General features: G+C 41.1%; 1 protein-coding gene across 10 annotated transcripts in view; it reads right to left on the bottom strand.

Annotated features, from left to right (window-relative positions):
- FNBP1 (formin binding protein 1) overlaps nucleotides 1-25,750 on the bottom strand; it is a 95,670-nt gene that overhangs the window by 26,504 nt on the left and 43,416 nt on the right. For all 10 annotated transcript variants that reach the window (XM_035898245.1, XM_035898251.1, XM_035898250.1 and 7 more), the window contains exons 5-9: nucleotides 22,363-22,425; nucleotides 21,454-21,558; nucleotides 7,804-7,932; nucleotides 5,913-6,059; nucleotides 442-639 (exon numbers count right to left, since the gene is read on the bottom strand). In XM_035898245.1, coding sequence (XP_035754138.1) covers nucleotides 442-639; nucleotides 5,913-6,059; nucleotides 7,804-7,932; nucleotides 21,454-21,558; nucleotides 22,363-22,425 — 642 coding nt within the window. The remainder of the gene's footprint in view (nucleotides 1-441; nucleotides 640-5,912; nucleotides 6,060-7,803; nucleotides 7,933-21,453; nucleotides 21,559-22,362; nucleotides 22,426-25,750) is intronic.

Raw genomic sequence — 25,750 nt, forward strand, 5'->3', positions numbered from 1 at the left:
CTGCTAAACCCAGTGCACAGACTGAAAAGATAACGCAAATGAGAAGCCAAGGAGAGTTTTAGAAGTGTCAAAACAGTAATGCCACATTAAAGCGTCCCCAAAGTAATCATGTTAGTTAGCACACATGGCACTAGGTAAGTTACATACAATTCCTTCTCTGAGTTAGGAACAGAAATGGACCATGGCAAAGACATGACAACTAAAGCTAAATTAATATAAAACTGCAACATAATTAAAGAAATTATACAAGAAAAAAAATTAAGATATAAAGAAACTTAAGTAACCAAAGACTACAACAAAACACCACATTAAGACATCAGTTACTAACTTTCTGAATCTAAAATTCTCTTTAAAAAATTGTAACTGCCAGGATTACTAGACAAGATAGAAGTTCTTAACTATACACATACTAGCACCAAGCTCAAGTTTGCAAGTCAGTACCTTATTTTTCTTGATGAACGGCCATAACTTGCCCTTGGATTTGCCACCAAACTTCAGCTCAGACTTCCCATCCCCTCTGGAGTTGGAAAGGCTGGATTCCGAGACAGTCCGCTTCATTGGCTGCGTGAAGTCCTCAAAGTCGACATCTCCCGGAGGCTCGAACCCCGATTTAAAGGCTTCTATTACCAGCTGTGAATCCTGAAATGGGACAGTTCCAGTACAAGCATAAACATCTCTGATAAGGGCTGTCATCAAATTGGTAGCATAGAAAAACAGTACAAAGACAAGAAAGTTCACTTGTGTGGGAGCCAACCTTTACAGGGACCAGTCTCATTGCTGGGAACAAACACCCTTCCAGAGCCCAGGATCAATACAAGTCTCCCCCCACCTTCTGCTCCAAAATCAGGGCACTTTTCTTGGACCTATTTTCACTACCATGATATGCTTTAAAAAAACCCACCTAGGCACAGTATAGTATCCTACCAAAACAAGGCACTCTAATGTGTAAAGTTTAATACTCCCAGATACTAAAGGGATAAATGCAGTTAAGAGCACAACCACCACCCCACACAGAACAAGTTTCCAACCTACATCAGTCAGAATGTATTACAACTGGGAACATAAACATCTACAATCTCAGTTTCATAACAGGTCTCTAATCAATCTATGGAAATAAAGCAGGTGAGCTTTAGTATCAAATAGTCCACCATTCCTCTTATGAAACTCTAGCCCACTTTGGAAAGGTATCACTGAGACCAGACATTACTCAAAATACCATCCGATAAAAAGCAGAGGACTATGGTCTATTTAGGAAAATAAAAACCACATAACTTTCATTAAAGCATAGGTCATTGTAGTTAACTAAAGATGATGCTTAGGTAAACTCTCATCTCCTCACTCCAACCTTCGACCAAGCTGCACAACCCCTGAGTCTGACCACAACTTGGAAATGTTTTCATTCCCTTTGTTTCGTTTTCAAGACAAAAATCAAAATTCTGACACAAACATCTTTTAAAGGCTTCTTCATATGAAAATGACCAAGAGCTTATTATTGTTAACTTTACTGACAGTTCGACTGAACAGGTAAGTGATTCTAACCAAGATTTAAGGTATAGAATTGCTGGGCATGTGGCTGTAAGCAAACTAGTGGAAAATCCCAATAAATACTCCTATAAAAAGGAGCTCTTGAGCGATCACACTGCCACAAGTTGACAAGCTGGTGCTTGTGAACTCAGCTACAGTAAAAGGCAGGAGTTTATCTTACGAGCTTTCCCTAACAACTGAGCAGTCCAAGGTCATGCAAGGAGCCCAACACCTTGGTGCAGGCAGTGGCTGGGAGCTCCACATGCTGGCACTGAAGCCACATTCCCTTTTGGCACTACTAGGAGTGCTAGATGCAAGTCAGCTACACACTGGCTGTATACTGTGTACAATGGGTTTGCTGATCTTTCCCCCCCCTGACAGAGGGAAAAGAAAAAAAATAAATCAAAGCAAGAACAATATATGGCATTTTTCCTAAGTCAGGTCTACAAACACAGGCATACAGAAGCTCAAATTCAGACTTCAGCTTACCGAGTACATTTAAATCTAATGGACTTAGAGAAAAATTATTTTAACACACTTCTCCTCTACTTGACTTCTTGGGAAGAGAGCCTTTTATGTTATACTGCTCTAGCAGTTTTCTTCTAAGATCATGAGAGAAACTGTGCCACAGCACACATATCTTATTAGTCTCTAGAGAAGGGCATCACCACCCTGCTCAGATAAAAAAAGATTAACTTGTTGGTTTGAAGGCATTTCACAGATTCTGCTTATGTCCGTAGGTAAAATGCTATTCATGAGATATCTACTGGGACATAAGCATATCCAGAGGCCAGGCTCAACTGAGCAAAACAGATACAGGAAAGGCTTTGCAAAAGTCGTCATAGGACTGTGAAGAAAATTAGGGTTTAAGAACCTCAACCTATCAGGCGCACTATGAAATTCCTACACAACTTTTAGGGAGGTAGAACACCACTTTCCATTACCTCATCCTAGTTTGACATTAAAACTTCCTGACATCTAAACATTTGAAGATATTATTTTTAGTAATAGTCATGAAAGCAAGATGAAGGAAGAGATAAGAGACTATAAGCATATGCAAGGTTACATTAAATACCCTATTGCTATTTTATCCTATGCATGGAGCTTTTCATTTTTTCTTCTTAATTTTACAGTGTTCCTTCCATTTAGTCAAACATTCTTCCACTACAATGGAACTAAAAATAACCAGCATGCTTCATACATCACAGAGATAATGTCATAACAGGAACTCCCAAGTCCATAACAAATTAATTTTATCTGCTGCTAGAGCCTTCTGAGGCAAATTCTGCATAGGTTCACCCAGCAGTCACTACAGCTTGCCCTTGCAGTGTGACCTCTGTGCTGCCCAAGTTATTAGAAAGGGGAGATAAAAAAACCCAAGCGTATTTACAACTGCATTAGAAGCACAGGGCTGACCAGTATTCCCAGCTAAATCCAGACAGTTTCTATTGCTATTAGTGGGAACTCCATACACTTCAGTGAGGGCATAAAGCAATCCTATTTATGCAGTTACAAATTCAGTAAGCCCAAAAGACCGGCCATTTTGCAGGTAGCCATCAGGCAGAACCTTGTAGTATTTAAGCTGGAGAGAACATAGAAAGTATTACATCTGCCCCAAATGTCATTCTGGTTCTTAGCGCTATCTAACGAAATAGGGGCACTGGAAGAAAACTGGTCTTCTATAAGCATGCTGACACTCCCAGAGGGAGAGAACACGGAGCTGGTCAAGGCAAGGAAGCCTGTTGTTAGCAATCTGCACTTCCACAGTTTCAAAGTCACTATGGAACCACATCCTTCCTTCCCATGGTACTACACAATTCTGATGCTAGAAATCATGGTGGTTACAATGTTTGTAATAAATTTCCCTGAAGCTGAAAATTGATGACCCAACAGCTCTGAGATACCTACATGAAGTGCAAAGTTCTGTTGCTTTTATTTTTCAACAGTAATTTCTTACCATCAGCGAGTAATGTTTTACTGACAGCAAAAAAAAGCAAGTTGCAGAACTTGCAGGTTCTTACACGCTTTCAGCTAGAGTTGACACACAGTTTGGTGCTCAGGGTAAATTACTATGAATTGGTGCTTTCTCTCTATTTTTTTTTTCCCCCCCTTTCTGACCAATTCATCTTCTATATTAGTTTTGGTTGTTCCATTTAAAGCTCTGGTTTCTGAGTTGAAGCTACTGTACAAAGAGCACAGCTTTCATTTACCCTCCTCCCTTCTTCAGTAGCTCTGTATGTGATAGCTGGGTAGAAAAAGTGAAAATAAAACCAAAGGATACCAAAAGCTAAATAAGAGCTCCAAATGCATCACTGCCTTTTGTCAGTGTCATAGTGTCTGACCTTAAACATTCCAAGTTTGACAATACTGTACGTTTGTTTATGATTACCAGATCCTGGAGATCTCCTACCAGCTGGGAAACACATGTCTCTGTGGGCTCAGAGTTTCACACAAAGCCTTTCCTGCTCAGCAGGCTCTTGGTTTTACTCACCATTGTACTAGCTGTATTATCACCAGCTGCCCTTGCATTCAACTTTCCTGGAATCTGACCTCATTTTCAAAGCTCAAATCTAGTCGACTTTCCTATCCAAAGCTTTTCAAGCTTGAAAAAGGTGAGTAAAGGAGACAATCTTCAATTTGAATCTTTCAAGGAAAAGAAGAAACTCTCCTGATGGTAGCCTAAGAGAGCCCAAAATTGCTTCTTAGAACACTAAGGGGTCAGATGGGAAAGGTCTGCTGTAACACTCTGCATTAGTGGCAAAAGTAGTACATGATCTGGAAGTAGAGAAGATACAGCTTTTAAATTGCTATGATGCTCACCTGTGGCCGCCCCTGCAAAGCAGCAGGACCTGCATCCTGCAGAAGAGCGGGAACGAGCACATTGCTTTTATCAGAATCAAGAAAGTTAGAAACTACTATTCCAGAGATGGAAAAATTCCTTGATGATATTTAAGAAGGAAAAAAACCTTTTATGGACATAACTGTTTTCCAGATAGAAAACGCTAAATCCGTTGTAACTGTTCAGATATAAAAAAATTTTGGTTAAATACTTTTTTGTTAGCATGGTGTTTACAGGAGATCCCTTAGTTATCAGTGCTCAAAGCCAACATTTTCTAATGTCATACTTGTACATAAGCCATCAGCCTGACTTATCTGTGTGCAAGAGAAACTAACTTGGATATAAAATTCACAGTGATCCAAACACATAGCCTAAGCCGTGTCCGTGTTTTGCTAAGACCTCACTTGAAGATTAAAGCAGAGTTTAGGCTTAGATATGAATCTCCCCAAAACAATTTCATCATGCAGCACCACAAGCTGTACCTCAAGAACCATTCGTTCTTCTAATATGGGAATCTGTGCCCCAACTCCCCCTTCTCCCACCCTGAAAGAGTAATTTTCAGATTCCTTGGTTTCCTATGCTGCTCTCTGTGAGAGCAATTGCCAAGCAGAAAGCAGTGGATTCATTTCAGAACTTCAGCCTCAGGCTTATGCTGCCAATTAATGGCAGTCTCCAGGCTCTGGGCACTGAATAGCTTAGAAAAGATTCCAGTGAAAAAGACGTATGGGAAATTCAAACAGCCAGCAAGACACATGCTGTTTGTATTTGAAGCACTAATGCGATCCATCAGAAGGGCTGAAAGAGCAAGCAGAGACTTCATTTACTAAGGGAGCAGATCATTCTGAAAACAAAATAGAAAACACATTTGCCCTCGTGCTAACTGTACATCAGGAAGCTCAAAAAGGCTGATAAGGAGTTTGGTTATCAGGAAGGCTTCTTCTTGTTCCTACAATGATGTTCAGAAACCGAGATTTGCAAGAGCTCATTTACAGATTGCTAGCAAACCTCCACACTGCAAAGAAAGGTTTTACAGTAAAGTAGAAATTTTGCCAGAGTTGTTTGCAATACTTTATGTAGCCAATACTTGAAATACATTCATTATTATAAAAGAAACCGGAATGAAGACGCTTCTGCAACATTCCATTTTCTGACTATTAGATTTAGAACCCATCTGAATAAGAATTGGTGATTATTAGGTATCTGGAATTATGTCCACCATCTGCCTTATTCTATGCAGAAACCTATTTTTCAATTACAGTACTTCAAAAAGTAATTATCCTAGTAAAAGGAAAGAATATTCCTAAAAGGAAAAAAAAAATTGAAAAATAAGAAGTGTGGCAGTAGAGGCATTTATGGGTGTTAAGCAGATTTGGGAAATAATCTGAGCACGGCCTGCCTCAGACAAAGTAGCTTGGGACAAGAAGCTATTCTTTGGTTTAGTTCTAGGACTCCAAAGCTCTCATGCTGCAGCCTGGACCCAGGATTTAAGTCTCTGTAAGTGATCAATGCTAAAGATGACAATCAACAATCCAAACAATGCAACGCTTACATTCTTGTGATCAATTGATTCTGCAGCCTTTGTTATTTCATCCAGACACTTTCCAATGATAGGGATCACTTGACGGTCGACCTCTGCGAAAGTTTTCATGGATTCACCTATCCTCACGATTCTTCTTTCTTCCATCTCTTGTATTTTCTAAAACATTACATTTCACTCAGATCAATACCAAGATTAACTTCACATTTTAAACAATTTTTTCTCCCCAGCATACACCAGCTGCTTTAAAATTTAAGGTCGGAATATATTTTTAAGAATAAACTAGGACAGCTGTTCTCATGAAGGCACCAAGCGATATTGTTCCCTCAAACATCAAAATACCATTCTAAAAGTAATCTCCGTTACTATTACTGGGAATTTTTCAATTAAATTTTATGTTAAAAAATGCTGATTTGTCAAAACCCCGGCTTTAGACCGCTGTAAGGACAGCTCCTAAGGCTTTTAAGAGAATTTCTGCATTAATAAATTCTTCCATTTTCTACACGTGTTCTGAAGGATGGTATTTTCATTCCACTGCAGAATCCAAGCAAACAAAAATCTTCATGTCCTCCTTTCTCCCCCCAGAAGGTAATTTTTGGTTTACAGGTGGTCCTGTACATCAGGTATTATTCGCACCAGGGCTTCTGAACATATCCTCCCTGTTGCTCAGCGGATTCAGCATCACAAATCTCCAGCAACTATTCCATGGACCTTTTGTTTATAACAGAGGGCAACTGGATGTGGCATAATGCTATTATGACAGATTATAACAGGATACAGAAGGGCATGAACAAAAACTGCCTGTTTCACATTAGACTGCAGGAATCTTATGGAGCATTGTCAACTTAAAAATCCCCATTGCCTTGACTGATTCACAAGCAACATGAAGTATTTACAAAACAACTTGTTTTTTCAACATCCAAAAGAAAGCACTAGGGCTTACTGGTGCACTAGTAGCGAAAAGGATACTTCTGCAGTACTTTAGGCATGCTCACCTATGAATCAGAGCGCTTAACGCTAGGTCTGGTAAATACAAATATATCGCAAGAATTTTATATCTGATGCCAGGGATTAATTTACCTCAGGACATTGGTTTGAAATACCACGAAGCAACCTATCTAAGAAGTTCCAGCTATGGATAAGAAAATGCCTATTTGCTGCTCAAGTATCAGTTAATTCTCATGATAAGCATGTGACATTTTCTCCCTTAAAGAGGTTGTATTTTCCACTTCTGGTGCTTATGACCCATTACAATGGAACAGTCATTTATAACTTCTCTTCTGCTACATTAATATCTCTTTGTTCGGTCAAGCACAAACTCAGATCTTCAGTCAGTATAAGTCTGATGACTTTTTTGTTCTTTCTCTACAGTCTTTCTTTAGGCACCCTAAGACATAATCAGCAAGCTTGCTTAAACCCTCCGACATTCACTACTGCAGAATTATTGTGGTTTAAATTTAAATATCTATGAAGTTTGATTTGAAGACAGGTTATAAAGGGCTGTGAGGCTTTACAGACGTAATGATGCTCAGCTGACTCCTGCCCCAACAATGCAAATAATGCTCTCATTCCCCAGCTGCAGGGACACAAGTTTAACAGAGCAAGATTGTGAGGATTCCAAAGGCTATCATAATCTGTCATGACAATTCAATGTCACCTTCCTCATATATTTATTGATCACTTGATATCCAGTCTAAGAGAAAGGGACAATTTATCCTAGCAAGCTCGCCCATCTCTTGTATTGGCAGACTGCATGTAAAGTTTGCTAACAGCAACAACAAAAAAAAAAATCACTAAAATTTCACAAAAACCACCAAAATAGAATTGAGGCAGCGTGCAATACTCCCCTCTGTTCTTATCACAAGACTATGAGCTACTCTAGGTCAGTGCCAGTGACCCTTACCTGGAAGATGTTTGGTATGTGTGTGTAGTAATGATCATGCTGCTCACTGTTGAACTTCTGTAGAGTGGAAGAATATTCCGCTTTGCTGTCTTCTGCCATTTGATGTCGCAGCTGGGCTTGCTGTCTCGCCTAAAGAAATGCCAAAAGATATTTATAATTTATACTACATGGCAAGAAATTGCCTTGTGTTACTCCTCATCTTATTACCCTTACCAGTAGGCAGCACAGGAACATTAGCATAGGGGTCTCTGAACACTTCAGCTTTCGGTTTTGTGAAACAGTTCATCTATGTCAACATAAGCCCACAGTGTGCACACTGCTGCTGCTGTTCTTTTCTTGTGTTCAACATGCTATTTTCATGAGCCATTTTGCATTCCATGAACAACCTCTGTTTGCACTGTGTGTAAAACACTGAACCAAGTTTGCCCCTCTACTAGCCCACTTAACAGGCATGCACATTTTCTGTACACTTGCGGACACACTTCTTGCTCCGCCGTATGCCCTGTTGGATGGCAGCTGCTTTTCTCTCATGAACTACTTACCTGTTGGCTAGCAGTATTTTTTGGGGAAATGGAAGCAACAAAAAACCAAAATGGTTTTGTCTTATTTTGCATGCCTTAGCCAACATAATCATGAAAAAACATCTGAACTTGTGCTCCCCACTGTGCTCTCCCCAAAGTCCTTTATCTACACCTCCTTGAATAGCGCTGGCATGAAGTGCACAAGGAAAGGGGAACCTGAGCAGCAGCTGAGACACAACTCCCTTCCTATTTTTACCCACACAGATGATTTGCTTTGCTGCCCAGCATAGCAGAGCACTGGGCAATTAACCTCACTTCTTTCTCTAGAACAATCTGTCCCCGAATGACCCTTTTATAATTTCCAATTCCTCCCCTTACAGTTCTGCTTCCCAAGGCCTTCTGTTATCTCTTTCACTGCCCAATATTATTCCCTTACTGTCTATCCCATCTATTTTAGTTGCCTTTTCCTTCCTTGCTGTTGGCCTTCATACAGCCACTCTTCCTTCTCTTCCCTTCCTACCCAGCTCCTACACCCATATGCTCTCACTCCCTGCCCCACGTCCCCTCCTTGAAGCTCCCCCCTCTCCCACTTTGCATTCACCTGGCCGGAGCAGCTCCGCTCCCGCCTGCCCTGGCAGAGCCTGCTCCACAGCTCTGGACCAAACGCTTGCTCCAGTGAGAGCTTTGCCATCGATTGGAGTGAGCCCAAGATTTGGCTTTGTAAATCTAAACTATCCTGAGTTTGCTCTCATTTTTCAGGTGCTCACGGTGCCTCCTCACCCTCTGCTGCCGACCTAGCCCTGGAACAGTGCTGTGAGCATCCAGAAAGTCTTATGTTCCAATCACTCCCTCAATTTGAGAACAGCCCCTTATAAGAAAGGAGAAAGAAAGACCGACTGCTTTAAAAATTATTTGAAGGATTTTTGGGTGTTTCAGGGAAAACAGCACAGCAATTAATTTTAGCATATTTTAAGCGGGCTCCCATGAAAAACAGTTCAGAACGGGGTTATTCCTTTAAACTGTTCCAAGCAGACAATAGTTTCCTGACAATAAATCCATGAAATACCAAATCATGGAACATTTTAGTAATCATAACTGGAAGGTAACAAATTCTGCCAGAAGGTTTCAAATCTCAATTTGCAAAGAAATAGGCTTCCCTCCCACTTGCCCAGCTTGCACATCTCACCTAATAATTTATTTCACCTCAATTCAGCTATTTCTTTTGCAAGTGCAGTCAGTTGTAGGAATTTCCTAGATCCCCTTCACATTCTTTCTACAAAAATAATTCAAGCACAGTGAGAAAATGCTGGGCACTGAGGGCATAATAGGAGATTAAACAGTAGCACCAAATGGAAAAGACTGCAACTATAACCAAATAAATATCCAATTAAAAACAAAACAAAAAACCCCACAGATCTTCAACTTTGCTCATTCCCCAGGGATTTTAACTGTCCAATCCCTCTGTAAAGGATGCATATATGACTTCAGAAAATTTACCTACTGCAGTGAAATTCCAAGAAGCCGTTATCAATCATTTTTTTCTGCCCAAGTGCTAGATAGCTTATTAAACTTTATCATCCACACGCTGATATACAGCTACATCAAATATGAGTGGAAAACAATATAGCCTTGTACTACAAACACAAATTCACCAGCAAAACAAAGTCAGCCATGGAAAGGCTGACAGCTGTACGAGCGATGTACGCTCGTCTCCCAAGCCCTTCCTCGAGTCCCAGCTGCTACAGATCAATATCCATTTGTGAGGCCCGTTCTCTTCATCTTCCCAAGAGCAACCCATTGTTTGGGCTGACTTCAACAGCCCCAGTCCCACTCATACAGCTGTCTTCTTTTTTATTTTATTTTTTTTTAAAAATAGTACGACTCAGGAATTTGTCCCTTGACTCTATTGTTGAAGCAGAAAACCAAGAAATCCATTATTACACATTTCCAGGCAGATCCTGCAAACATGAAAATGAACTCTGATGGCTTTAATGAGTGAGCTCATAGGTCGGATATGAGCAAAGTAACTCTGAGCTAAATGTATACAGGAGTAGACACTCAGTTTCCCAAACTATCTTAACTGGCCCCAAATAAGAGGCGGCAGCAGATGAGTAAGTAAAATTGGGTATGTTCCAAAACCAAGAATTTTTGTATGAGAGCCCCAGTGATGTTTTGTTTCCCCTGGCCATTTAATGCACTTGGCAAGCTTCAAACAGTTTAAATATTTTTCCAATGAGGTATTTGGATCTTAAAATAAAAATATTAAAAAAGTCTAGAATTTTTTTATTACTTTGAGTATGTCACTTACTCTAACATCACCACTTCTCATATTAACAGAATTATACTTTATAGCTAGGTTCCTGCACTCTGCTGAAGCACAGAATGATAAAAATCAGTTGACGACGTTAAGTTTCACATTCAGAGTAATGGATGCAGTGGCCTGGAGCTGCACAGAGTCACAGGAGCTATTTCAGGAGTAATTTATAGTTGAGCTTTACAGAAAATAAATTTTTGCCTTCTTTACTGCTCACTTGTGCATGCGAACAGCTTCAGAGAAGGTATTTTTGGGGACTTTTTAGAGTTAATATTAAAACATTTGCTCTGAACAGTATTGTCAGGAGGAAAGACTTTGGAATAATTGGTCTCTGAAAAACCAGACCACTACTTCAGATATAAGAGGATGATAATGTGATGCAGCTTTCAGTCAACACGCTCTCTTCTTGAACTGGGCAGGGATGACTGAGCAAGAGCTCCCATTTCCAGCACCACATGTGAAACCATGATCCAGATCTACAGATTGCCAGGTTGCTCAATGGTAAGCGATGTCAAGGCTAGGTACTTGTAATGCAACAAAAATCCCCTCCCCTCTTGAAAGGAAGAAAGAATAAGGTCACCTTTCAACATCATGAAAAAGCAGAAAAAGGTATGTACATTTGAGGGGTTTGTAGGGAGAAGCAGACAAGCAGTTTGCTTTGAAATGTGTGCTTCTGCAGATATTTGCAAAAGATAGCAGATTTAGCTCACATTTCCCCCCCCCCCCGAATGTACCTTTTAACAGCTTTTTGTCCCCCAAATAAATGTGCACAGTCTGGTTTCTGTTAAGGCAGTTCTTCTCTGAACTCATATGGCAGCAACAGAAGCAAAAGGTCACGTATGCCAATGCACGTCCCATCAAGAAAAGCCCTCCCAAGAACAAATGACAGCCCAGGAGCTGCAGCACCATTAACCTTGCAACAAGCATAGGGGTAAACTCCCGGTTTCCACTGCCACGGCAATCGGACTTAAACACAATCACACCAGGAGTGGTATCTATAATTAACTCTGAAAGAAAACTCTAGGTAAAGGAAGTATAGCTGTGATATACTGAACGAGTTAAAAGCACACCAGCAGCAGGTAAGTCTTGCTATATATGACCTCTTCTCTCTCAGAACCTATACAGAATTGCCATTAAACACAATCTAAACCAAGCTTTTTTCCTTCCTTCGGACAGTCGTGCTAGCTGATGGGGGAGAATGCAGGGCAGTAGCTAACTGCAGGGCAGTAATAACTTCCAAAATATTGAGTTTTAAAAATTGGTAGAACTGTGGCTGTCTTCAGCACATAAAAAAAATCAGGCTTCAAGAGCACTTACCTTATGTGAAAAACAGCACTAAACTCAATAGCCATATGAACTGGCAACACACACTATGGCTTCTCTCTCTTCTACAAGGCAGCAGGAAAAAAACCCAAACTTTATTCCCTCAAGATTCTTTTAACCACATTTCCTGCAGGTTTTCTACCTAACCACTGAGTTGCAAAAACCAGACTTTCAAACAGCATCAAAAGTTAGTTCCAAATGTTTAAATGACTCTACCAGGAGTCCAGAGATGGCAGGTTCAAGCTAAATGACAGATGCCAGGGTGGGACATGGATGCTCTAAAATCTTGCATGACTAAGTACTTACGGAAGTATTTCTTTCCCCTTTAAAATAAGAAATTAGAAGAAAGTTAACCCTGCAAGCCTTTTACTCTGAAGTAGCCTGTGTTAAGAAGATGTATTTAGTCTGAGCCTACCCATCACCTGCTTGAAAAGTCCCACAGTGAAGCAACACGATCCAATTTAAGTAACCACTGCATATCAGAATGAGACAAAAGAATTATGGAAAAGGAAAGTTCTCCATCGTCCTTGCAAACACACGGTACTAGTAAAGCTTTATACACTGATCTGAAATCAATCCTAGTGCTTTATGCCTTTGGCCAGTGGTCAGAAATGGGAAATTTAACACAGAAGGGTATATGGGCATCTTTATGATGGGCACTGTTGATCCTGAAAGTGTGAGAAAATGCTAGTAAGCTGCTGTGTATTACGTGCTGCCTCCCAGAGAATTAAAAAAATAAATCCTTGTGTAGTGTTACTTGCATACCTCTTCTCCCCCCAAAATCCAGTTCAGTATGAAAGGCAACTGGTAATTAAGTGTAGGAGAAATTTTTAAAAACCAAGTATACTCTCTGCCATTTTGGTCTGCAATACAGAAAAGAATGAAGGATATTTTGCTGAGAACAATTTTCTAAGACACATTCCAGAAACAGCAAGAGGGTCAATAGACACACTGTCTTCTGGGTTTACACAGACAAAAAATGCAGCTCCTCAAGGCTGTTATGGTGGGAGCGATATGAATAACTGAAAAGGGCAGAAAAAAGCTTTGGCTGCTGTTCAGCTGATCCACACTAAGTGGAACAGTTAAACTTCTCAGCAGTCACTCTTGTCCAGAATGGCAGAGTTTCCAGTCAAAACTTTGGTGTAGTTTTCTTTCTTCTTTCTTCTCTCCCATTCCCCCCCCTTGTTTTTTTAAACCCAGACAGCATGTGAGATGCATCACTGCCAGGCCACTGCCTGCCAAAATAGATCCGTCTTTGGTAAATCCAAGATCAGACTAAAATGCAAACACAAAAAAATCACCCCTGCCCCCCTTTAACTACTCAATCCCTTCAAAATAACTTAATGATAAAGGCAGACTCGGAAACACTTCACCAATTTCAGGAATGCTTTCAATTGCTCACAGAGTTTTCAGCTGCAGGCTCTGGTCCTGCCTCGACAGCCAACCTCACATGGCCACGCTCTGTTACGAGCGGGCACCATCATGAACAGCAGCGGGGCGCCTCTTGGTAGCGGCAACACTGGCAGCGTTTGCAGAATCATTAGTAACAGTGGGAATTCTGCCATGGACTTCAAAACAGGGCCAGGATTTCACGCTTTGATTTACACAGCCTCCAAATCAAGCTCCATTGTTTACTATTTTACAATAACCAGTTTGGTGTCTCTGAACTGGCAAGCAGAAAAAGGTTTTGAGATTTGCTTTCCTGAAAGCAAGAAGGTAGAATGGAGGTGCAAAATAACAGGCAGGGAAAAAAACAGAGAAGAATCCTTACTTTTAACATTAGAAGAGGTGAGGGAAACAAAATCCGAGGAAAAAAAAAATATTGCAACAAGGACTCACCTGACTGTGCCAGTCCTATACTCATATGACCAGTCCTGCAGCATGACTCAAGGTACAGTTGCTTGCTGATTAACAGAGTCCAACGGCTAGTGGTTACTTGAAATTTTACTTAAGTGAACAAGCCCAAGACTCTAGTTGCCCAGCTTTAGACTCCAGTTCTGCCGCAGGCTCCCTTGCACAAATTTGAGTGCTGTATTTCCCAATTCTAAATCAAGCATACCGCTTTTTCTTTTCTACCACGTCCAATCAATCGCCTCAATTTGGTCTGAAAAGCATTCAGAGCAGCCTAAATGCGTACGAGAAGGACCACTACATAAGAATTAAGAACAGCAGCAAGCACCAGCATGACCTGCACCAGAGCAGCACCTCTCAGCACCCTGCTCCAAGGCCCTAGTGAAAAAAACTGTGCCTGGAATCCAGAAGTTTGCCTCCTTGCACTGCCATTCTCATGTCATGAATACTAAATATCCAAATTCTCTGGGTGACCAAATGGCAAATCCCTGCTAACATCCAGTAGCTTGACACGCAGCTCGGAAAAACACAGTTCCACGAGTATACCTAACAAAAGTTTATTACAAAAGAATGTGTTCATGGTGGGTGGAAGGCTGTGTGGACTTGAGAAAGGAGGTAACAAGGAAACATGTATTCGGAGAAGTTGCCAATAATATTTAAATGATTTCTGGAGATCTGTTTTGTTGTACTAACATAAGCAATTAAATTCTGCAGCATATAAATGTAAGTATTGAATATAAATAACGGAAATTATTTCTGGACCACGTAATAGATTGCTTAGGTCATACTTTGAATACTGGGCATGGTTCTAGCCATCTCTCCCCAGGAAAGAATTTACAAACACAGCCAATGCAGAATGGATAGTCAGGGCTTAAGAAAAGTTACCAGGATGAATTTGCTAGCCTTAAAACCCAACTTTATGGGTACAATGCATTCACTTAAACTGAACAACTTACAAGCAGTAAGCTAAATTCTGAGTTCTCTGCTTTGTTTTCCCTTAGTTCTTTGCCAGGTGAAGATATCTGTTGTAATATTTTGACAGAATGACTATAAACAAGCTTTCCTACTGTACAGCATAAGCTAATCACTTTGCATTAGCTAAGAACACTGGTTGTATTACACTCCTGATTCAAACTGCAGTTGATCCTTAACAGTGAAGCTGCTCTTTAGCCTCCCCCTCACACCGACTTCCCCTCCCTTTAGCAATCTGCCTCCCAACAGAGTTGTGTTGTTACAAAACTCGGATTGCTCTGTAGAGCATTACTGCAGAGGAGTACTACTAAGAGGAAATCTAAGTTCAGATGGGTTTCCTTATTTCCTTATCTTACACTAAAACTGGCTGGTACTTCGGTTCACTGATCTCTTTAACACCTGACACAGTGTATATATGGGATACATATGGATATTTATTAAGTTTTCCAGCCACTCCTGCTGCAGTCATTAACTCTTTATTGACTAGAAATCAAACCTCCTAAATTAGTCACGATTCCAAAAGGGAAACAGCTGCTATATACAGTGTCACAGACAGCAAGTTGCAAACAAGGCTTACTCTTCCAGAAATGCAAATGACTGTCCTGAGGGACTCCCTATGTTCACACGCTACATCATCCATTAGGAAGGAAGCAGTTCAGGAAGGAGACTGGGGTCTGCATAAACCGGAGAAATAACGTTAGTGTGAATCTAATGGCCTTAAATCACGTTACCAAGAAAATAGTGCACTTGAATTGATGGTAAAATTGACCCACGTCACAAGAAAAGACACAGAAGGGATTAGCCAGCTCCATCTGTGGAGCAAAAGAAAAGCAGCTGCCTAACTCACCACCACGCAGAGAACATGCACAAATCTTATGCAATATCTAACCCTCAAACAGGAAATGCACAGGCCAGGCCCCCTCACCCCATATTCAGGACTCAGCCTTATGCACCTTGCCTGCACGTTTCACTGAAACACTGCTGCTGCACTTTTATAAATTCATGGCAGAGTATAGGACAAGCAAAGCCTCTGGAACTATTCACTGCAATAAGTATTTGCCATATTAGTGACACAAACACTGTAGAGCTTGTCCACCTTCCAACATTACTTTTGCACGGCACTGTATTTAAAAGCTGAGAAGTTCATTATGCCAGTAGGTGCCTTGAGGTGAGCAGGAGAAGGAGGACATACAACAAGCCTCACTGTCGCAAGACAGATGACTCGGCATCTCCTGAAAAATTAGGCCCATTAAGCAATTATCTTCTGCAGAAAGCAGGCACCCACAATCCGGGGTTATGCTGCAGCATATAACGCTTAATTGACTAAAACCTCAGTGACGCACGATGCACCCAGAGAGCACCGAGCTGGAGATGTTCCTCTGGGGTGCGTCCGTGGGGTTTCAGAGATGTGCGCTGCATCCGGCTCCCTTGTGACTTGACTGCTCTTGTGACAAAGCATGCTGTAAATGGTGTATGCAGGATAGTGCTGAAAGACAGATCAGAGATTTCACCAGAGCCCAAGTAAAAATAGCTTAGTGCATCCTTCATTATAAGGATGTGTAAATTCTCAATGAAGAGATTTGCGTCCCGCAGCGCAGCAGCCTACGGGCTGGGAAAGCAGTTTACCACTTGACAGCAGCATAACTGCGTTTGCACAGGCAGGAAGATCAGCTTATTCCAAGAATCTTTCTAAGTAGCACTATTTCTACATCTATGTTCAGTAAGACTTTGCCAGTGATTCAGCTCATGACTACCCACGGCAATGTAAGTGGACACGTCTGCTATGGGTAAGGAGGGAGGTACAGACCCGTCACATTGCACTGAAACTGATAGTGAGAACCCAGGGAACGTGGCATTAAAAAAAAGAGAGAAGAGAAAAAGAAGCTTCAAGCACAAAACGTCAGTATCTCTCTGTATTTGTATTTACAGACTAGAAAATTAATGTCATGGTAATATCGTATCATGACGTTTTATGCCTTTATGCAAATCTTAAGCTATTCTGGGACTCAAAAAATCTTGGATACAGCAGACATAACCTGATCTGTAGGTTACAGAGCGCTCAGGGAAAGCTCCTAGGGATTTCAGTAAATTTGAGATTGCTTCTATTTCTCTCAGTTTCTCCACTTCAGAAACAAAACAAAGCCAACCAAATAAAAAAAGGCCAGGACATCTACAACTCATAAATACCTCAGAGTCAGCACAGGAATAGAACCATCAACTTAAATTTTATTTCTTTTGGTTTTAGATATGACATAGGATTGGGCAGAGAAGAGAAGCAGCAATGGAACAATAATTCTGTAATAATAATTTTGGATATCCAAAAGTTTGTGATTTGAAACTGACAGCTGACTTGCAACAAGCTCAAGCAGCTGTAAGCATGCAAATAAGCAAATTCAGTATGAAAACCCCACTGCCCTGGAAAAGATGACTGAATGTCACAGGATACAGATAAAGCCTTGATACAAGTTCATCCTTTCTGGGTGCGGGTTGAAGACTTAATAGAGATGAGTCAAAAACCCCCAAACAGAATACTCACCCCATGTTTTTAGCAGTGTCAGAATCTTCTTGACTTATAAGAGTTAAGGTCAAATTTGCACTACATGTCTTTTTAAATCTACTACTACTAAACTACTTTCTAAATCCCCAATACATTTACATTAATCTCAAAACCACTCAAGGTGGAACCCTCCTAACATAACAGGAACAAGAATCAGAACACGGTGATGAGCCCCGACTTCAGACAGCAGTTCTGGGAACCCACGCACAGCTCATTTTTTACTGCTCCAAGCTGAAGTTGTTTTCTGGCCAAATTATTAGCTAGGACACCAACACATGTCCGTGCTACTCCTCAGCAAAGGGATAGACCCTGCCTGACACACAGTGCCTCAAACCACTGTCCCCCTCAACTGCTGTGCAAATCAAGAGGCAAATCATTCACCCCTTCCTATGCTTGGCCTCAGCCACTTCCTCTTTAAAAACAGATTCTGAAAAGTCTACTTTGAAAATAAACCTTTAGAAAAGCCAGCTGAATTTTTTTTTTTTTTTAATATTGCAAGAAGTCTGCAAAGGCATGACTGGGTACCACATTATTCCATAAAGATGTCAGCTTTTCAGTGATCGCAGCTCTAAAGAGAAGGAACAAACAATGGAGCGCTTCCTTATATGTACACTGGCTCTGCGCTGGTGACGGAGACCATTTCCCCAAATGGTCAAAAAACTGAAGCAGCTCCACTGTGGTTTTTGAAAGGGAACTACTTTAAAGCACACATCCCACTGCAATCCAACTGAAGCTAAAGCTTACAGTGATACCTACAAGGTTTCCCGGTATTAGCATCAGCATGTTGCACCACGTACTTAGTTTAGAAGGATATTTTCGCAGTACAGCTTTCTGCATCGCAGTAAGTTTCCTACCCTGGCTTTGCTAAACTGAACTGACAGAACCTTTGTGCCAAACTGCACTTTGTGTTGACACTTAAACATCTTTCTGCAAATGTCCGCTGCTGGTAATTTAGAGGCTCAGTGCAAGCAGAGGAAGGGAGCTCAGGGCCTGTAATCTGCTCTCCTTTGATTCCTGCATAAAGACCGTGACCGTGGCAAAGACTGAGCACAGTTCCATGTTCCTACCACCAAAAAAGGAGATGGGAGCACACAAAGCTAAACACCCTGCTCTCTCTGAGATAACCACCAGACAGGCTGGCTGCAAACACAATCGAGCACACACTGGCCACAGAAGTGGCACAGAACACACGTGCCCTCTGCGTATCAAACCTGAGCTGGTCCTAGCGAAGGTGTGAGATACCCATACTGCACATCCTGCCCTGCCTCCAGGCACACACCTCAGGCCCTTCGTGAAACAGTCCTGGAGAAATAAGGAAGAAACTAACTCAATTTGCTTCTCTGCCACTATTCTGGTTACTTAATCCTAGCAAACTGTAAAGCCAAGAATTATCCCTTAGGCAAGCCCATGTCAAGCCCTGGAAGCTAGCAGCGCTGTCACAGAATTTCCTGCTGCAGTTGTCAAAAGCTACAACGACTGAAAGACTGAGAGATGCGAGCATTAGGTGCATTAGGGAATCGCAGCTATATATTCTTTTGATGGCATGTGTCATTGTGATCACTGCAGAACTTTAATTCTATTCCTCTATAATGCATGATGCAAAAAATAGCTCTAGTGTCTACTCATCTTTGCAGGTACGAGCTAAAGTAGCCAAGGTGTCAATCTCAAACCAAAGAAATGAGGGCAACCGATCCCATTGCTTGAAGAGCACCTTGTTCCGCCAAAGTGAATAGCATTGGCGCTGAACACAGCCAAACTGTCTGCTTTCCTGGCCAGACAGATTTTTGGGAGCTTTTGGGAGTAGGAGCGCAGCTGCCAAGCCATAAGGGGCAAGAGAAATCAGAACCGCCGCAATAGGAGGAGGTAAAAGTCATCTTATTGCTTCATTTGAAGCTGAGCAGTTTCTGCACCTCCCTGGAGCGAGTCGGGGAGAGCCGGCCCCAGCGGCAGCGCTTGGTTCAACAATATCCTATTTTGCACTGGGGAGTTATGTAAGAGAGGTCCCAGTCACACGGGCAGAGGGAAGCAAAGAAAGGGCATTATTCACAGCCGGACATGGATGAACCCAGTTTAACACATGCACTTGGAAAACACTGTTCTCTCTGTTCAGTAATATTATTTCACATTCCACTCGTTTTGATAACCTTTTCCTTCTCCATCTACCCCGCTGGCTGACTGGAAAGTCGAGTAATGCCTTCTCCTGAGATTAGCCAACACACTAACTGCAATGGATTTTCTTTTTTTTTTTTCTTTCAAGATACCACTGAGCCTCACTTTGCAATAAATAATTTACAAATACTTACAATAAAAAGCTAGAGAAATTCAGAAGGGAAGCCCCTCTGCTTCAAAAAGAGCACCAGGGCAGGGATTGCTTCCCAGAGTTTACCATTTACCATTGATGTACCACCATAGCCTTTCACTCTGACCAGGAAAGGCCAACCTTAGAAGGGGATGTAGAAGTAAGGCGTTTCAGCTTTCTATTTCAAGTAGTAAGTCATGTCTCTGTATCCCTTTGACATGGCCTCAGCTTTGAAAAAAAATCTAGGGCAAATCCTAATTTTATGTATGAAAAAAACGTATTCTAAAATCACTTTATACAGATAAAGCAGAGATGATCCTCTGCTGTCGGAAAAACCCACATGTGGTGTTACATCTTTAACAATCCTGTACACGCATTCATCTGCAAAGTGCCCTGGCAAATCCAGAAGGCAACAAAGGATCAAATCTGCATGGTGAATTTACAGCTAATAGCCAAGCAAATTACACGACCACAGAGGTATTTTTTCCTTTGATAGGCAACAGCACTTAGGGGAAAATTTCTGAGCTTTTTTTCATTTACTGTCCTCATTTCTAATAGCATCCTTGATGCTATCTGCTATGCAACCTCCATGACGCTCAGCATACTAGAAACACCTTAAAATCCCACAGATATAAGAAAAAAAATTGTATTTGATAGCTTCCCAGGACTGAATTAACTGACAATAGCATGAGGAGCTCCTGAGGAGCAAGAGCTGTGTTTTACAAGGGCTATCTTGGACTAGAAAAGATTCCTTACCTATAATTCAGTTTCCTTTCCTGTCCCTGCAACAAAATGTTTGGTATATTTTAAGCTTCAGCTTTTTTTCTTTCCTCCCCTTGCTTTTTTTTTTTGTTGTTTTGTTTGTTTGTTTGTTTTGGGGTTTTTTAAAGAAACAAAACCTTTCAAATGTTCTGGCTATTTTCTACCTATGTGAATCAAACTCAGGGAAGACAAAACTGCCCTTACACATTGTAGCGCTTCTGTGTTTCTGACCTACATTACTGCATCTTCTGAACAGATGTGTAACATCAAAGACAGAAGCAATTTAAACACGCCTTCTCCCTTTCCTTTGCTTCCTTAAGTTACAGGTACATCACCAGACTTGGGACATTTAAACTTACAGCATCCTTCTACACATCCAATTTTGAATCAAACTAACGAAAAAAAATATTTCAAGACTGATATGCTGGAACAGAAATGTATGTTTAAAATTAAGCATCAATTCAAAAGCTTCACTGAATGGGGACCAATGTCTAAAAGCCACAAATGACTCTGCAACCAGACAGCAACTGAGAAATAAAAGCTATGTGCCATCTGCGACAAACATGGATTCCATGAAAAGCTGTCCTGCTGTAAACCCAGGACCATGAACAACAATCCTGGAATACTTCACTGCAACCAATGACATCGGGACACCTTCAAAGAGTTGCTCAAAAGGCAGGAAGTTCAGTTCTACCTGGATCGGAGCACAACCAACAGTATGTGGTAACTGCAAGCAGCCCACAGGGAGCCCTCATGAGCTTGACTGTCACAGAATCTGGGGTGTTTGTTAACCATGGTTTTACGTAAGCTCATTTAGAGCCATGTCAGCTATGTTAAACTCAGATATCGCCTTACTGAAGAAAGCTGACTGTATCTGTTTAGAATTTTTATGCAAATATAGGTCTCTGCAGAGATCTCCCTATTTTCAGTTAGCCTATGGACTGACTTAAGTGAGGCATTAAGCCTCAGATGGTTTATCCTACCAGCAGGATTGAGGAACTAAACCTATCACATCCATGTTTACAAACAGTCTCTCCAGCCTCTGGTTTACCTTTTCAACATCTGCTTTTGTAACATTGATGTCAGCATCCATTTTCTCAAAATACTGCTGTGCTCGATCAGCTTCTTTGCAATCACGTTCAAACCGTCTTTTACTCTGAAAAGGAAAAATAGAAGCCTTCATTATGGGAAAGAAACAGGACATGAACATCTACCTAAAATCAATACCTGTCCCTAAACCGATCTGCTCTAACAACTGTCAGATTTTAGGACTCTCTCGTTTACATTGGAATAAATTTCCATATTAAAGAACTTCAGAAAACAAAGTTACCAGAAACAGATTTTTTGTTCTATTCTTGAGGCTGATTGATTCTACCAACATCACTAGTATTTCAATATTTTTCCCTGTTAGCATCTCTTCTGCTCTTGTAGACCAAATTAGTCCCTTCCAATACTTAGCTCCCTCATTTTTATAATGCACAAGTAAGCCTTTTGGTTACTGATGTCCCCTTTCTTTATCCTCTCCTCTACTTACAGTCTCACTTTTCATTCATCCCATGAATGACAATTCCAATGTATTTACTTTTGAGAAACAGCCTAACTCAAGAGATGTCCCCATTCAATTTATTCACGCAGTATGAAGCTATTCAGCTTACAGTGGAATATCCGAATAGGACCCTTAGGGACTCTGCATTTCCAGAAATGTTTAGCACACTTTTCAAGTCACATCAAATGAAATGCTACTCGTGACAGACACAGAACCCACAGAAAGCCAAATGTACTATTAAAACAGTCTTTTTCGTGTCTACCAGTGTATTTAAGACAGCAGAGGTTTAAAAATCCCGTTTCTACAGCTTTTATCCATACACCCTTCTTTTTCCAAATATAACGTTTGGAGCCATCTCTACGAAAACAGCATAAAAATGACTTAAATGTCACATCTGAGGAAGTTTCCACTTACTGCTTCAAGTTGTTTCCAGCAAGTTTCAATATGTTGTTGTGCCTTTCTGCCATCATGGAAGTGCTGTTTAGAGAAAGAAAAAGAGAAAAAGCAAAACATTTTGAATAACAAAAGAACAAACAGCCAATTACACTCAAGGAGTTCCAGGAAAAAAAACCCAGAAATTATTCTGACAGCTGTGTTCTGCAACACTGGTAAATTGAGCAGGTGTATGACGACTATCTAATGTCTCAGCAGGCTGCAGATGTATATTTGCATCAATTATAGTGGTTAGTTAGACTAAGGCTAATTAATCCCTTTAGCAATTCTACCTTGTATTGTTCACTGTATCTCATAATTATTGGTTTCCCATACCACGAAATCTGAAGCGCTTTTATCTGAAGAGTATTTCTTTGGTTACTGCCTGAACACTAGCTCCAAATTAAAATTTCTCTCTACATGGAATTTACCAAGATGCCCTTGATTGGCACATTCTAACAACTGATGTTTGTCCTGATTTTCATTCAGACTCAACATAAAACCCTCTTCTTCCTAGTTAGTGGCTGTATGTGCAGGGCCAGCTGTTCACTTCTCTTGAGAGGTCTTCAATTCTTTGGGTCCATTCAGAAACCCTCCTCTCCCACCCACTGTGTGCATGCACACGCTAAGGTGTTACAGAATTTTTAAATACGAGATGTCAGCTACATGCTAAATGACAAGGAACTTCTCCTGACATGAGTTTTGGAGCAAGACTTTTAATTGCAGTTGGTTTAAATAACGGTTCTTAGCCCTTACACAATGCTCTCCACCAGCGAATCTAATACGCTTCAGATATTACCCCCTCTATGTTCCATATGCCTCACTTTTCCTCAGGATAAGCAACTCGTTCAAGATCATTGCATAAGTCAATGACCCAGCTCTAAATAGGAATGTTAACGCAGCCCCCAGCTGCCTGCTAGAACAGGTTACTTCCTTTACAAACCACCTTGTAAAATAAATAATGCAGCAAACTACATATAGGAAGAGAGATGCCTTTCTGCTGTATTTTTTACTGGCAATTAGGATGTTTTATTCAAATAGAGGTACGGTTTCACACAGTAAACTTGAAAAATAAAGGTCTGATGCTGTGAGATCATCCCACTGCAGCTCACTAGAATTAACGCGTTCTCCGGCCCTCGCATAATCAGACATTAGATGTATCGTAAGCAACACGGTATCAACTGTATGTTAGGGTAGAAAAGCTCCAGCTTCAGAACAGTAGCCTGCCACAAACTGCCAAAGTTAGAAAAATGTGCCTGCAAGCTTTATAATTGGCAGCTACTTGGTTTCCTGCACCTTCCACTAAAGCAGCTGGCATTTTCCTCTGTCAGGGAGACGGGTTCCTGGGGCAAACGTGCTAGTGGCATTTCCTAGCTGCCTTTCTGGCTCCAGACACACCAGGAAAAAGCCCCAAAACTGCAATTCTCCGTCATGGCATGTCCAATAGTTTTGTATTGCCTTAAAAATCACGACAACCTTCAACTTGTCTGCGAGAACAGAAGGAACACCACGCTCTGCTGAGTGCTCTGGATACCATTACCTGTAGCCCCAAACACCAGCTGTTAGGGATGCTCACCTATAGTTGAACATAGGCACACTCTACAGCTTTAACTTGCTGAATAGTGTTTATCTCCGCAGAAAAATTCTCAAAGCAGAGAAGAGAGGCACAATGTCAGTCATGCTTTTAATCCTGGGCATATGCCACGCTCAGCTCTTGACTCCGCTCCTGCCTCGCGAGAGCAGCCGGGCCATCGGAGGGAGCGCAGCTGACAGCCTGGCACTGCAGCGGCCGGGGAGACACCTCTTGCCATGAACCCTGATGGTACCTGTGCAGTTCAGACCCCTGCCTACCATACCAGGCTTCAAAAACTCAGTCACCACGTTCTGACATTAAAAAAACCCCAGACATAACTAAAATTGCTGGGGCAGTGGGGAATGGCTCCAAGGCGATTTCGGTTCCTTTTGTAGATCCCCATTTCCTTTCAACTCAGCGTGTGACAAATACTGCATCTTCCTTGCCAAGGGGCTTTGAAACGCTCCTCATTTCAGGCTTGCTTTTGTAATTAGAGTTTAGGAAAACAGTCCCAAGGAGCAACAAAAACAGTCCCAAGGAACAACTGTAATTTAACACTACATTTTTCATCGTTTTGCTAATGAGCATGGAATTCGTGAAAAATCTTTTAACAGTGAAGCTGCAAGTAAAATTCCTTGGCTGTCTTCATACTGCATTTCCTACCACCACCAGCCTTTGTCCACATGCTCCCCTCTTCGCTGGCTCCGACTTTGCTGGAGTGTAGGAAGGGAAGGGACCTGATTTGGGAGCAGCTGGCCTGCATGAAACCTAATTCTGTCAATGACCCATAAGCCTTAGGAAAACAACATGCCAGGTTAATTTAACAGAACACAACTGTATATAGGGGCTGAAGGATGAACTTGGAATCAAAAGTGTATCCGATAACAGGGCTACCCTTTAAACCACTTTGTAGTTAATCAACGATTAATTTTAATTTTGCACAAGCCATCCCTGTTATTTCCAAATTTGCCTTCTCCGTAAAATAAGCTCTACAAGCTGCTGGAAGCACACGCAAGAGAAGCAGAAAGCCTGAGCGGTATGGCTGCATCTTGTTCAGGATTTGCTACATTTTGCTTTTTTTTTTTTTTTTAAAAGAAGATTTTTTTACAGAAACAGAGCACTGAGATGTAAAATGAGCATTACTAAGGATTATTAAATAGTGAAACCGAGGAACCACTCAAGTGACATTCTGAGAAATACAGGTACATCACATTTTGGAGATTTCAGTGCAACATTGCCTTTTTTAGTTCAACTGTTTCCTAAAGGTATTTATAACCTCCAACTCTTGCCGTGTTACCCCATATATATCCTTGTTATGAGAGATAAAGCTACATGTGATAACAGATGTAATAAGTATTGACAGCACTTCTGCTTTTGCAAGTCTTTTGCCTTCAAAGGATGATTTCTGCCTTCCAAAAATTAATTTTTATATAAAGCAACTAGGTGGGACCTTCCAGCTATCTGTATTTCTTCATTGCCCCCATTTTATGGGTAAGCAAATCAAGACAGCACGGTTAAGTGATCTGCTTAAACTCATACAGGAAGCCTCTAGTTTCCCCAAACCTTGTACGATCTTCAACTTCCGCAAACTCATTTCCTTTACTTTACAACCTTCTTAAACAGCAAATGTCTTTTAGCTTTCTTCCCCACCCCCCACCACCACCCCCCAAAAAAATTAGCAAACATATTAAGAAAGAGTTGATCTTAAATATAAGGTTTCAATATCCAAGTTCTAATTTAAAGAAATTTTTTTTAATCAAATGAAATAATTGGTTATTCTACACCTGATGATTCAGC

The sequence above is a fragment of the Egretta garzetta genome, unplaced genomic scaffold (genome assembly GCF_000687185.1).
Source record: "Egretta garzetta isolate BGI_Z169 unplaced genomic scaffold, ASM68718v1 scaffold497, whole genome shotgun sequence".
NCBI lineage: Eukaryota > Metazoa > Chordata > Aves > Pelecaniformes > Ardeidae > Egretta > Egretta garzetta.